Genomic DNA, 11,511 nt, shown 5'->3' with positions numbered 1-11,511 from the left:
TTTTTTGATACCCTTTCACCAGTTAAATTTGACACATTTTGATTAGATGTCAGGATGATTTGTTTTGATTAGCATAGTAGATGCATACTCATTGTCACTGTCACTTATTGTCACCAAGAAACATACTCCATCAGCCTACTTATGTTTAAATGAAGCAGTTAGGCAAGATCGAGAAGTTATAAAAATGTGCGATTCTTGTGCGCTTCTCTTGCTGAAATATGCCAAATAATTTGACCACTTTGCGTCACTCTCCGTAGGTTCTTGGACGACTTTCGAAGAGCATGAAGTGTCCGATGCCAGCGATTAGCTAACGTACTTCCAACGTTCAGCAAGCACAACCATCATTGCTTTGTGATATCTTTATTATAAATTTCTAATTTTAGTTTAGACTGATTAATTGAGTATTTGAACAGTATTTCTTGTTCTCCTGTAAACTCTAGTGGCTACTTGGTAATAAATAATTGAACTGCCTTCTGCCTCCTTTGGTAATCACGTGAATTTCCAACTGCGATTCCGCTCCCGTACTTCGCACTTCGTACCGCAACAACTCGTAGTCCGTGCATGCAAGTTCATCCTGCAGAATCCTGTAACAATCCTCTCTGATCACTTGCGTTTAAAGGGCAGCTTCGATGATTTCCTCCACAGCTTCAGACAGCAACGTTCTGAAGTTGGCGTCAGTTTCAAACAGTTCCAACGCGAACGGGGCTTTGTCCACGAAAATGAAGTTTTTGTATGCCTCCTTGTCGGTTACAAGCTTCTTGTAGAAGTCCTTGTTGCCGCATTGTTGCAGTCGCAGCAGTGCGCCGTGGATTTTAATTTCGGGCATGATGAAGCTGACTGATTTCTGGAACTGTTCATAAGACATTCCTATTGAAGTGGCGTCGATATTTACGCGCTCCAATTCTTTTGCTAAAGCGTCGTGGTAGAATTTTAGGTAGAAATGGAACTTTTCTTGCCTCACTTGGCGGTTGGTTGTTAAGGCCAAGAACATTAGGACATCGTGCGCAGGTACATGGTAGCGGATTAGTTGAAAGTCCACTAAAACAGCCTTGATGGGTTTGTGGCCTTCGTACTGGAACATGACGTTTTTGGCCCATAAATCCCCATGGGCCAACACGTTTCGGAAGGTGGTTTGTGGGCACATTAATGCCAAGGCCTTTGCAGCCAGCGTGTCAAACTTCTGTTGAACTTCCTCCAACGCTACTTGATTCTTCGGGTGAACTTTGCCAATTAGAGCTTTGAGGCCTTTCATGGCGGCCTTGAAGAAGTCGTAGCCGAGAAACCCGTTTTCCCGTCTGAGCAATGGCTCTTTGACCAGTTGCTCTTGACCAGTAAATAATCTGAACGGTTCTCCCAGCCGTTTTGACTGATATTCTTCATAAGCAAGGCTCCCGGCGTGAAATTTTGCCAAACTGGCCAGCGCCAGGCAGATATGTTCATTGTCCAGAAGGTTCAAGTTGGCCTGTCTGGGTAAGTCGTAGTTTCGCAAAGTCAGATCTTCAAACACTAGCACATCGTCTGGCTTACCCAAGAAGCATTCAGGCACAAAGTCAAGCTGATAGTCTGGAAGGGTTTGCTTGATGGTCGGGAGGAAGGTTTGGAAACAGTAAATTTCCCTCTGCCATCCGTTCATAGATCTCAGAAACTCACTTTGCAACGGATGTGTGCTGGGGAATTTCTTCAGGAAGAACCGAAGTGTTTGGATTTTGCCCTCTAGCAGCACGTTGATAGTCAGGAAAAGGTGTTCGCCCAGGAAGCCGTTTACTTCATCAAAAAATTGACCCGTTTGGTAGTCGGTGATTTGGAAAAGTTCACGCTTCAGGTGGTTTTTCACTACAATTTGGCAGTCTTCGCGGGTCACAATTTGGCTAGTCATCTTGCACAACTCTCAGATATACTGATGTTGAACTAAATACTAAAACAAATTGCTTGGTTGATAACGCAAGGTTATCTTAAGGCTAATTGGTTGGTGTTCAATGTGATTGCTTAGCTTAAACACTTTGACTGCATGCGGCAAAACGTTTCCTCATTGATGGGATTGTTTCTCAAGCACATTTGGGGAGGTTTAGCAGGTATTTTTAGTTTTTACCTAGTTATACATCACATTTATTAGGGCAATTTGGTAACAATCCAGGGCAGCCTTCCAGTCTTTTTGTAATGATAGTAGTCGTACGCCAGTTTGCCCAGAACAAAAATAATCAGAGACGCCAAAACTCCGTTGAGTAGATCCAAGGCTTCTTGGATTGTATACTCTGAGGGTGAGTGGCAAACTGCTGTTCTTGAAAGATCTATTACCTGCATGAAAACTTGTTTAAAAATCTATAACGCCAAGAGAATGGGTCAAGGCTTACAGGAATTAAGGAATTGTCCGAGTCCTTCGCACACCTTATGTCGCGAAGATCGATTATTTGTGGCGCGTATTTCTGAAGCATTTCCTGCAAATAGACGAAGCGACGGAACAATGCGAAAATCTCTCTTCAAATTTATTTGGGCTTACCTTAAATCTTGGCGCAAACAAGCAGTCACATCTCCAAGGATTTCCACCTAAAAATAGTCTAACAGCATTAGGCATGTTCGTGTTGTGCTCCAAAGCGTTATCAATCGCATATGCTGGAATCTACAAATCATTGTTCATCAATTACAATTGAATAGTAGTTTTTGATACAAAGCGAAAAGTGTCGACGTTCTGCGGCGTCTGTCAATCCGTCAGCAGTTCGAAAAACGGATTTTCGCCCTCGTATCGAACAATATTTTTTAATCGAATGAAGGCGATAACACGAATCATAAGTTTTACTAAATAAGAATAGCTAAAAATAAAAGGCTGCAACTTCAAATTTTAAATTTGATGTCAATGCCATTTTTGAAATTGTCAGGTTTTGACGTTTCTATACATATGCATGAAATTTGCGCTATTTAAAAAAATCGTGCTTTGCAAGTGGCAACATCGGCGAGCGCAGAAAAATTGGCCATTAGAACGACTTTAACTCTTGACTTTACGACTCGTAACAGAGTTATAATTTACAAATTGTAAGTAAAATTTAAATTATGATCAATAGTTGTCGATAAACCTACGTAATTAATTAAGATAGCGTGTCGGTTACTTTTGAATGAAAATCCTTTAAAAAGTATAATGACAGTGACCGGTTCAATTTGTCACTTTTACTTTTGCGCACATGTGCATTTATTCGAATAAAATGTTGAATTTTCAACTCTCATTGGTTAATTTGTATATGCTTACAAAAGGACGCTTTTGAAAAATTACAAACGTTAAAACGAGACATTTTTTGACAACAAGCAACCGAGGGCGAAATTCCGTTTTTCGAACTCCTGACGGATTGACACTCTTGACGGCGTCTCGAGTGTCAGACGCCGCCCTCGTTCGAAAAACGAGATTTTTCATCCTGGTATCGTAAACTACTATTTATTGTATTTCTCAAAGTCGCTCTAAGTAGTATTTTACAAGGAATGCCGTCGCTCGATGGTAAAAACAAAAAACGTACCTCAGTAATTTCGTTATTCCTCAACGAAAACACTCTGAGGTGAGTCAACCAGTAGGAACCTTCTAGATTGTTGATACTAGTGACGATATTGTTGTCCAAATAGATATCCAGCACATCGCTAGAACGACAGATAAAAAAATCGTATCTTCGAAACAGCAAACTCCTTTAGATTTATACCGGTAGATTGGGTTGGTTCTTAACGCGTCCAAGTCTTTAATAAAGTTGCCTTCTAGATGGAGGATTTTCGTTTTGGGGGGGAATTTTGAGGGTAGTTCCACAAAGCCGCGAAATGAACAGTTCACTTCGATGATTGGCTCCAAAACCCCCGTTTCCATGTCCGTGATGCATTTGATTAAGTGACAGGAACAATTCGGGGTGCAACTGTCTCGAGTTATCTGCAAAAACACTGTTTCTTTAAGGGAGTTTTTCAGTTGTGATCATCATTTATCTGGCTTTAGGATCAGTTCACAGGACAATTGTTGAGGTGCAAACTTCTGCATCGTACATTCAAGGGCGGATCCAGCTTGGCGCAAGATTATTACAAAATTTCATGTTTTCCGTCTCGTTTTGCATGTTTCTCGGAAGCAAAATGAGCAAGAACGCTCGTTTTTACATCTTTCCAGAGATAACGAAATGGCCTTTATTCGAAGTTTCTCAATAACCATTCGAGCCACAGAATTCGTTTTGGCATCGTTGGATAGAGAATTGATAAGTCCATTCAGTCGTAACAACGCGGGTGAGGAAATTCGAGGAGTTTTGACCCAGAAAGCGAAATTTGAACATCAAACACTCCGGTTCACGATTATGCCAAAATTTCATGTTTTCCGTCCCATTTTTTGATCATTTCTCGGAGGCAAAATGAGCAAGAAAGCTCATGTGTACATCATTCTAGAGAGAAATAAATGACCTTTTTAGAAAGTGAACCATGGATGGGGAAATGTTGGCAGTTTTCTCAAAAAATGCTTGAATTCAAGAAGTTTTAGATTTGCGTGGTTTTTTTTTGAGTTGCAAAATCCACTTGAACATGACGCTGTTTGTTTCGAAATTTCTCAAGAACCATTCGAGCCACAGAATTCGTTTTGGCATCGTTGGATAGAGAATTGAATGATGGGGGTCATAGGGGTCATGATCCCCATGACCCCCCCTGGATCCGCCCTTGCGTACATGTCAAATATCTAGTGACTCTCCCTACCTTGCGAAATTGCGCGATAGCCAACACTGGCTTGTTATTATGGGGCATTTTGAAGCATCTGAGCTGCTCCAAATCCTTGAATACTTGTCGGTTTACTTTCAGTGCCCATTCCAGGCTGTTCGAGCAGTTCCATTGGTTAGCTAAACGTTGAATTAGTGCAAACGTGCAAATTGATTGCCTACGGGTCCATACCTGATAAGTACACGCTTCCTAGCCCAGCAAAGGAAAACTTCGGAAATTCACCCAAGAAGTTTCCCGATATGTTCAGAGTGTCCAAAAATGGAAAGTGGCTGGTGAAATTGTCAGGGAAGTTCGTGATTTGCAAACTGGATAAGTGGATAATCTACAAAACGCTCATGATTTTGATGATTTTTCGGCAAAAGCAACTAGTCACCTACTCGAAGGTCCAGAGGCGTATCGGGCAGTGTAATCTTGTGAACTTTGGTCAAATTGGTGCCAACAACGCTCAACAGTCGCAAATTGGGAAATTTTTGATGCACCACATTGAAATCCAGCGTTTCCCAATCGACTTGCGTTACATTCAGCCAAGTGATCGAAGGAAAATCGTCAATGGGGATGTTTTTTTCGCAGAACAGTTTCGTGTCCTTTCGGGTGCAGTTTGCTCGCTTTTCTGCCACAGTTGCGACGATAAAATTCGCAAAAACACACCTGCAAACATGGGAAATTTTATACTGAAAAAAGCAATAAATACGCGATTAAGTTGATAACATCGGACGTTATAAATAATGAGAATCAATGGATAAACAAGTTACAGCATCCCAGGTCGTCTATTTTCGGAATACCAAGACGCCCATTTGCATGTTGATTATGCAAATTCCGATTTATTATATAATTTTGTTTTAAATCCAGGAAAAAGGTCGCGCATAATGTGGAGGAGAAACTCAAACTGGACTGGATTTGTTGAATTCGGGGCGATCGCTTTGCATGTGAACTAACAGGACGCTCATGAAGCTTACATTCCCCAAGCACATTTTTCTCAACATACTGGGGCCATCCTCATTTTCTCGGTCATCTTTTATTCATCAACGGCAGTTAGAGGTATTCAGGTGCGTTAGCGCGTAATGATGTAAATATAGAAGGAACAGAAACAATGTTAAGGACACGGTAAATAGACAAACAAATCAGGCAAACGATTTTTATTTCTTCAGTTACTTTCGGAGGGTTTTAGCAGCTGCAAAAATATGCAATTTTTTGGCGTTACAATTTCCTAGTATTTAGGAGGTCCATACGAGGCAAATCCTGCCACTTGAGCGCTTTGGTTGCTGCTGTCGGGACTTTCTGCGCCCCCCTGCCGCTGCTCTTCTTCAGGCTGCTCAGTAGACGCCACTGCACTTTCCGCCTCCTCCGGTTGGCTGGGGGCGATGCCACCTCCAAAGACCTTCTGAGAGTCCACGAAGTCGTTGCCGAAGGTGACTGGGCTCGGGGAAACACTCAAGCCAAATTGCGCATTTTCCTCCTGCTGGGAAACTTGCGAAGAAATGCGGCTCTCAAAGTGGCTAGCTGGAGTGGAGGACTCGAACACTTGACCGGGAACGTCGGGATGAACGGCGCCAGCAGGAAGATTAGCAATAATCTGGCCATTGGCTCCATGTTTGCTCTGGATTTCCGCAACAGCAGCTTCGGCTTCTTTTTGCGTCTTGTACTTGATGAAGAACACTTCGGGCTTGGGTTGAGGGAGCGCAGCTCCTGCTTGGAATCGCACTGTTGGTTTGCCTTCAGGCTTCTTCACCAAAACGTACACCAGCGTCTTCTCTTCAGTTTGCGGGGGGGCAGGCACGTTGATCACGGCCTTGTTGCGGTAGGCTGGCGCCTTGATGAAGATGATCTTGTACGTCTTCTTAGGTGGAGCTGCAGGCAGGTCGATCTTGGCCTCCACTTCCTCTTCCTCCTCCTCTTCGGGGGCGGCGAAGAAGTACAGCTGTTTGGAAACGTCCGAGTCTGCGCTGCTGGCAGCAGCAGCGTCCGTCGCTACTCCGAAGGCTTCGTTTAAGCTGCCGGCGCTTCCCGCATTGTTGGATATTTCGGGGGCAAATTGGGAAATTCCGAAAGATGGCACTTGAACAGTGGGCTGGCTGAAAGAGGACAGAAATTGGTAGCTGTTGGGCTGGCTGTACTGGGCAAAGTCGATGGATGAGGGCGTGGAGACCTGCAAACCGGACAGATCCACACTTGGAGCGGCAGTGGAAAAGTCCCCGTAGGGGGATGAGGTGGAAACTTGCACTCCCCCAAAGTCCACACTTGGAGCAGGGGTGGAGAAGCTGTTGAAGCTGTGCAGCTGCACCCCACCGGTCGACGGGGACCCGAAGGCGCCGCTGTAAGCGTAGCTGGGCAAAGACAGCTGCGGAATTTCAGCACTTTGGGCACTGTTTCCTAGCACTGAAGCGATGGGGACGCCGTAGCTGGTTGGGGGCGCTGCGCCCTCATACTGATACCCCCCAGCTTGCCGCTGATTGAGCAAATGTTTGACGTCAGCACTGGCAAGGGTGGCCAAAAGCGCCGCTATCTGCAAAGCCGCCCACTCGAATAGAGCCCCCACTTAAGCTACATTGAGCAGATACTTACCAGCAAGTTCTGCATGGTGGATCGACTAGAATGGTTTGTGATGGGAAGATGATAATGAAAAGCATTTATAGTGGCTCCCCACCCAAAGCAGGACATCCTATTGTCAAGGTTGAATTAACATGTTAAGAACATTAAGAAAAAATTTGTAAAATTCATCACCTTGTTATATCGGCTGTATGAATATGAATTCGTTCACCATTAGTGTGGTCAGATGGACGCGATTACGTAATCGTCCGAATCGGCTATAAAATCTTAAACAAACACATGTGTGTAAATGACGGTGGCGGAATCGGAAAAATAGCGAAGCCCCGCAGGCGAAACTCGGTTGGCAATCAAAAGTGCCGCCGTTTACCCGAAAGCCAACAGATAGCAATCCTTTGCCCGTTCAAACTAATTAAGTCACTATTTACCCATTTTGAATGGGGTTCGTTAATACTGAACAAACAGCCAAATTGTAAAGAGACTGTCGAGGTGTTGAACATTTTTCCAATCCATTAGAAAAAAAAAACATTTTTCTTCTAACCTGAGAAGTCACCATTATGTACTCCATTTCCCTAGTGAGGGGTAATTTTTCTCTCCCCAGTTCAGTAATAATAATAAAGTAACTAATGGGTTTTTAGGCCGTCGTTCGGTAGAGTTTCTTCCTGAAGTTTCGCAAGCACGAGTGGCTTGCATCTTCAGAAGTGGTTTGCTTGAACAGTGTAAGCGCTCAATGGCCTTTTCAGAAAGTGAACCATCGATAAGGAAATGTTGGCAGTTTTCTCAAAAAATGCTTCAATTCAAGAAGTTTTACATTTGCGTGGTTTTTGTTTGAGTTGCAAAATCCACTTGAACATGACGCTGCTTTTTTCGAAGTTTCTCAAGAACCATTCGAGCCACAGAATTCGTTTTGGCATCGTTGGATAGARAATTGAAAAGTCGATTCAGTCGTAACAACGTGAGTGAGGAAATTCGAGTAGTTTTGACCCAGAAAGCGAAATTTGAATATCACACACTTAGGGGCAAGATTATGCCAAAATTCCATGTTTCCCGTCCCGTTTTTGCCCATTTATCGGAAGCAAAAGATGCAAGAACGCTCATTTGTATATCATTCTAGAGAGAAATAAATGGCCTTTTCAGAAAGTGAACCGTCGATCAGGAAATGTTGGCAGTTTTCTCAAAAAATGCTTAAAAAACTTAAAAAACAAAAAACGCTTACACTGTTCAAGCAAAGCACTTCTGAAGATGCAAGTCCACTCGTGCTTGCGAAACGTCACGAAGAAATTCTACCAAACGACGGCCTAAAAACCCGAAAAACCCATTAGTTTCAAGGAAAGGCCTCAAAAATGTGTTTCTTGATAATAATAAAGTACCTAGGTAAAAAACGGCTGGTTCGAATGAAGAGCAATCCACGAAAGAAGTCCAATTTTCGACCACTTTGGTACCACTAGATCGTGAAAAAACACATCAAACAGTGAGTTAACGACGTCTAAATAGTAGTTTTCGGATTTTCGATTTTCATCGCTCCAAATTCGACAATTTATTTCGAAAATCGCTGTTTAGTTCATTTTACCGAGCGCTTAATAAGACATAATCGTTCTTGGGCCAATTGTTGCGTAAATAAACAGAATTGTCGGGTTTGAAGCGTCGAAAATCCAGAAGCCATTATTGAGACCTCGTTATATCCAAAAAAAAAACAGTTTTTTGCGCTTTATGGTCGTGATCTTTGTTATTAAGCATTATTTTTAAAGTGTTCCATGTTTAATTAGAAGCATATTGGAATATTTAAGCCTTCGAACTCGAATACAAGAAGAGTGCATAAAAGTTGATTACACAGGCACTTGTTTGGAGTTAGAGACTCAAATCAACCAAATGTATGTTTTTGTAGTTTGTAAACAAATTAATAATTCGAGGTTATGAGTTTCGAAATAAGTTCCGTCATTCAACGATTCCTGTTGAATTTACCGTTTATCCTTGTCTGGCTTATTGTCACTTTCTCTATTTATCCCTGGTTACCGGAGTTTTAAATAATTGCGAAGCAACAGGTATTTACGAAATGTTAATTAGGCAGATTACCTCGAAAAACATTGTTGCCGTTTTTCTCATATAGTTTTTTGCAAATTTCTCAGTTTTTAGTAACAATTAATTTTATTTACTATTTTTTCTGTACTCCTAAAACACCACCCCTTTGAATCACCCGGTATGGCCCCCTCCAGCGTCGTTCCAGATGCTTTTCTCTATTAATCGCAACTGTAATTTGAAAGCAAATAATTGCTTCCTGCACGGCCAAATAAAAATCAGCAAATTTACTTTGAAAGACAAAAAGGCGCGATTTATGCCGAGAAAAGCTAAATTAGCGAAAAAGACATGGTCGAACTGACTTCCAATGGCTATGAACACGTAATAATTTTCCTATATTTCAAGAGCTTCTTTATTGATTACCTGAATTAAGGAAATCCTTCGTTTTGTTATGAATAAATACTGATCACAAAATTTGGTTTACCAGTTATGTAATATTTAAACTGAGTGTGGGCTTCTTTCAGCGTCTCTTAGCCAAAGGAAGACAAATTATGTTGAATTGTTTGATCGCGGCAGTATGGCCAAGGATTTTACTAATTAGGATTAAATTCCGGTGATCTATGAGTCGACCGATTTTTCATCCAAACAAATTGGGCAGTTATTAAAATTATTATTGATTAATTAGACTTGAGAGGTTTTGCACTGGGAAAACAAATTTGCACGGTACCGAACGAACGTCGTCTGACCTACTGTTTTATGCAGATCCAACGCGCTAAATGGCTTATGCAAGAACTAGTTTGAAATGGGCAGTCGATTTACCGTGAAATCATCTGAACGTTTCCGGAAATTTGCATATTTTTCTAAATTAGTTGAAACAAGGTTAGGCCGAGTGTAGAAGTTGTTTATGAAAATTTCGGGGGTTAATTAATGCAATTGGGACCATTGTGCAATGATCCAAACACGGAGAGCCATCAGCTAATGTAAAACTGCGTGAAAAAACGTTTTAGGGCGCATTTATGGTTTATGGTGGATGGTTTTAATCAACCTCGCAATCAACACATGTTCTGTCTGATTTGATCGCGCTCACCCTGTACGAACCTGTTAATGGCCAATTCAAAGCAATTCGTTCAATGTTATGAGAAACGATGTGTTTATTTACTATAAAAACTACATTAACACTTGGTGCCATCTTAATTGGTTCGGATCGCGGTAGTGCAATACTGCCTTGACTTCGGGAATTAACGAACATGATCAAATTTGATTTGATTGGTTCGATTGATGGCTATGATTATTACAGATTATTTAATTTCATTTTTACCAAAAGAAGCCAATTTTGGACATTTTGCATCTGCAAAACCCTATCGAATACCGTTGGTTGATTGAGGGCTTCTGAGGCAAAGTGAACATCGACTTTTCTAAGCAGTTTGGCCCCTTTTATCCAATGTGGTGTTTACAAATGAGTTTTGTTTTGCAAAACTGTTCACACACACTTTCGTACCATCGTATTTTTGAGGCAAAATACCCAAAAAGAAGTTTGTAAAAAATGAATCCGCCTCAACAATATAGAACTTATCTACAAAATGTCAACCTAATTAATTGACTCGTTAACATTGATGAATCAGAATCCTTGACTGCCTGCGATCCTCTCGTTGCCCACACCTAATCTTTCACCAATTTTCCCAAACTAAATCACACATATTCAAATCGAATGAATACATGAATATATTCGGTTGCATTATGAGCTCACCATTTCTCACAGCCTTGCCTGCCTTATTTATGCGAATTCAACTCGGCTGACTTAATTAGATTACGATCGTCACCTACATTCCAAATGAAATGGAGTTTCACCGTTTCTGATTTTGGATTAATTGGGGTTTTAACCTTTCGATTTCAATCTGGTACTGAAATAATTGCGCGATAGCTTTAGTAGGGGTTTGCAGGATAACAAGATCTGCCCGATTCTAGCGAACGCTTTAGGTGATCTAGATGATTCTAGATGCTAAAATAATGGTGGAAAGTAGAAAGTCATGTAACAAAAATTCAAAACCTGAAAATTCTTGAGAAACTTCGAAAAAAGCAGCATCATCAAGTGGATTTTGCAACTCAAAAAACGCAAATCTAAAACTTCTTGAATTCAAGCATTTTTTGAGAAAACTGCCAACATTTCCCCATCCATGGTTCATTTTCCAAAAAGGCCATTTATTTATCTCTAGAATGATGTACAAATGAGCGTTCTTG

The 11,511-nt window shown here is 41.5% G+C and overlaps 3 protein-coding genes across 3 annotated transcripts in view; all 3 read right to left on the bottom strand.

Moving 5' to 3' along the window:
* Positions 1-344: 344 nt before the first annotated feature.
* On the bottom strand, positions 345-1,876 carry LOC109536673. The gene has a single exon (XM_019902988.2). The coding sequence runs from the start codon at positions 1,874-1,876 to the stop codon at positions 614-616; it is 1,263 nt and encodes a 420-aa protein (XP_019758547.2). The 3' UTR covers positions 345-613.
* Positions 1,877-2,090: 214 nt separating this feature from the next.
* LOC109536675 (protein singed wings 2) overlaps positions 2,091-11,511 on the bottom strand; it is an 11,490-nt gene continuing 2,069 nt past the window's right edge. The window contains exons 2-9 of the mRNA XM_048663494.1: positions 5,091-5,361; positions 4,885-5,035; positions 4,693-4,832; positions 3,678-3,895; positions 3,501-3,618; positions 2,498-2,617; positions 2,352-2,435; positions 2,091-2,295 (exon numbers count right to left, since the gene is read on the bottom strand). Coding sequence (XP_048519451.1) covers positions 2,110-2,295; positions 2,352-2,435; positions 2,498-2,617; positions 3,501-3,618; positions 3,678-3,895; positions 4,693-4,832; positions 4,885-5,035; positions 5,091-5,361 — 1,288 coding nt within the window. The 3' untranslated portion in view covers positions 2,091-2,109. The remainder of the gene's footprint in view (positions 2,296-2,351; positions 2,436-2,497; positions 2,618-3,500; positions 3,619-3,677; positions 3,896-4,692; positions 4,833-4,884; positions 5,036-5,090; positions 5,362-11,511) is intronic.
* On the bottom strand, positions 5,835-7,386 carry LOC125503358. Its single transcript, XM_048663493.1, has 2 exons — positions 7,276-7,386; positions 5,835-7,216 (listed from the first exon to the last, which is right to left on the bottom strand). Exons 1-2 carry the CDS (start codon positions 7,369-7,371, stop codon positions 5,921-5,923), a joined length of 1,392 nt encoding a protein of 463 aa, XP_048519450.1. The 5' UTR covers positions 7,372-7,386; the 3' UTR covers positions 5,835-5,920.

Source organism: Dendroctonus ponderosae, unplaced genomic scaffold, assembly GCF_020466585.1.
Source record: "Dendroctonus ponderosae isolate FM_Combo_2020 unplaced genomic scaffold, Dpon_F_20191213v2 Dpon_F_20191213_2, whole genome shotgun sequence".
Lineage (NCBI taxonomy): Eukaryota > Metazoa > Arthropoda > Insecta > Coleoptera > Curculionidae > Dendroctonus > Dendroctonus ponderosae.
This window is presented reverse-complemented; position numbering and strand designations above follow the sequence as displayed.